The sequence below is a fragment of the Engraulis encrasicolus genome, chromosome 14 (genome assembly GCF_034702125.1).
Source record: "Engraulis encrasicolus isolate BLACKSEA-1 chromosome 14, IST_EnEncr_1.0, whole genome shotgun sequence".
NCBI lineage: Eukaryota > Metazoa > Chordata > Actinopteri > Clupeiformes > Engraulidae > Engraulis > Engraulis encrasicolus.
Genome location: NC_085870.1, coordinates 15,601,200 through 15,603,699, shown reverse-complemented (window position 1 = coordinate 15,603,699; position 2,500 = coordinate 15,601,200). Strand labels below are relative to the sequence as shown.

Below are 2,500 nucleotides of genomic sequence, written 5' to 3'. Positions count from 1 at the left end.
TTATTAGCCCATTACGACATAGCGTTATAAATCTCCTGTTAGCAGAATGGCAATGACCAAGTCGTAATGCATTACTAACGGCCCTGTGATATGTCTTAGTGGTGTAGTACTATGGTAGTTAACTTTTCAATGACTATTAGGCCGGCCGCACATTGGCTCCGACAGCACTGCGGCGCACTTTTGCTCCCGAGAGAATTCGGACCCCCAAACCAAATTTCAGGCGAACATAGCATTGATAGTCAATGGGCGGCGCCGACAAAATAGAACTTGTCTCTAATTGCTATCCGACATCGGCGAATGTCCGCGGACATTGGCGCCAGTGTGCGTTGTTCTATTGAAAACAATGAAATCGAACTTTTGTCCAGAAGTGCTCAGCACTTTGTCGGAGCCGGTGTGTGGAAGCCCTTACAGTGTTCCACTGGTGGAACGGTGTGCATGGTGGGGCTACAACATAATAGACAACAGTGTGTAAAGACCATGCATGCATAAGCTAAGTCTAGTAGTCTCAGTGATGTCTATCACCAAAGGCATGCGCGAAGTCTGGCCTAGTGTCCGTGACATCAGGGTTGTGTTTCCCGAAAGCATAGTTGCTAGCCAGTTAGCAACTTGGGTCGTTGCCAATGGGAAATTGCTTGGCAAACAGCAAAGTAGCTAACTTAGTTAGCAACTATGGCTAGCAACCTGGCCCAGACCAGTAGCACTAAAGACACGTCCTGCAGTGCCTCATTCTTACCTCATGATGGCGCACACGTCTCCAGCCAGATTCCTGCGGCAAGCCGTGGAGGTCAAATACTCCTGGGGGTTCAGGCGATATGTGTCGATCATGAAGTTACGATATGCCAAGTAGCTGCAGGAGAGGAGGGGGGGCGGAGAGGAGGCTTTCAGAGAACAGTTCAAAGAGGGCACAGAGGTGTACAAGAGGGCACGCTTTAAAGGCCCTTCAGTGACACACGGACAAGCTGTATATCAAGAGCTCTTTGTCAAAATGCATTGAATTTAAAGGCATGAATATTTTTTTAATTATTTGATTTCAAGAAGCCATTGACTCTGAGTTAATGTTATGTTATCTTTCCTTACCAAATTAGAACGCTATACTGTATATGCGTGTATGCATATGTTAACGCTTACCATGACCACATAGTACTCTTCTTTGTGTATACATATACATAAGGGATGGACAACTGGAGGCCCCGGGACCACATGCGGCCCGCCTCCTCACTCAATACGGCCCATAGATAAAACAGAAGACCTAATTCAAAAAATCATGACTGTATTTTTTGAAACAATTATCTGTTGTAATTATATTGTTGCCCAATAGATTATTGAGTAAAGAATATTCTATTCCTTCCAAAAAATATGGGCAGTCAGTGAGCAATCAACTACACCTCCGACTGTGCAAATTGTAGTCAGATCCATGGTCATGTGGCCATCCGATGGTGGCAATGAAAAAATGTGGCCCTCCTCATCATAAAAGTTGCCCATCCCTGACATACATGTATAGTAGTGGTGTCAACAATGATCGATTCGGCGATCCGAATCGATCCGGGGCATGGACGATCCAGATCCAGATCCGGCAAGTTTCAGAATCAATCCGGCAATTTTTTTAAGTTTCAATTACTTCCATGGATATTTCGGGAGCAAATGAATGTTAAATTAAATAAAAACACTTCAAAACATTGCAAGACTGATACAGACTGATACAGAAAACAGACAATAAATTGTTGCTCAGTATCTGACTACTTGTATTTCCTCATCATGGCTGAACATTTGCTTTGCGTTCAGTAGAAATGTAATGCATTGCAATGCATTGTAGAATTGAATCGAATCGGATTGGATCTAATAGAATCGAATCGAATCGGATCTACTACCTCCCGAATCGTGATCGAATCGGATCGTGAGGGCAGTGCCGATCCACACCACTAATGTATAGTATACATTTATAGTATATCGTTGTGGTGATCATGAATATTGTGCTTGTATGCACTGAGCCGACTTACATCTCAGGTGTCTTGGACTTGTTCTTGCCATTGAAGAACTCAGGGAGGGCTCTCCTCTCTATGGCATGGACACTGAGGAGGAAAGACACAGAGACAGACAGGACAGACAGACAGGCAGAGAGAGAGAGAGAGAGAGAGAGACAGAGAGAGAGAGATAGATAGATAGATAGAGAGAGAGAGACAGAGAGAGAGAGAGACAGAGAGAGAGACAGAAAGAGACAGATAGATAGACAGAGAGAGGGGGGGGTATGAGCAAAAGAAAGAAAGTGTGTGACAGAAAGAGAGTGCAGAGAAGACAGAAGGACAGATGAGTGGGTGTGTGCTGCAACTGCGGAGGACATCCCTTCGCCTCACCCTAACCCCAACCTCAAACCATCTCACTTTACTGCCGCTGAGAGCTTTCGATCACAAATTACATACTGGTGCCATTACCATAAGCAGCGTCTACAGCATATGGATACAGTATACCAGAGACTTTATATGAGGGAGGAGAAATGCTGACT

General features: G+C 44.6%; 1 protein-coding gene across 1 annotated transcript in view; it reads right to left on the bottom strand.

The window, feature by feature from the left end:
• Positions 1 to 2,500, bottom strand: part of smarcc2 (SWI/SNF related, matrix associated, actin dependent regulator of chromatin, subfamily c, member 2) — a 26,947-nt gene that overhangs the window by 13,256 nt on the left and 11,191 nt on the right. Inside the window, exons 14-15 of the mRNA XM_063216246.1 lie at positions 1,998 to 2,069; positions 734 to 847 (exon numbers count right to left, since the gene is read on the bottom strand). Of these exons, the coding sequence (XP_063072316.1) occupies positions 734 to 847; positions 1,998 to 2,069 (186 nt within the window). The remainder of the gene's footprint in view (positions 1 to 733; positions 848 to 1,997; positions 2,070 to 2,500) is intronic.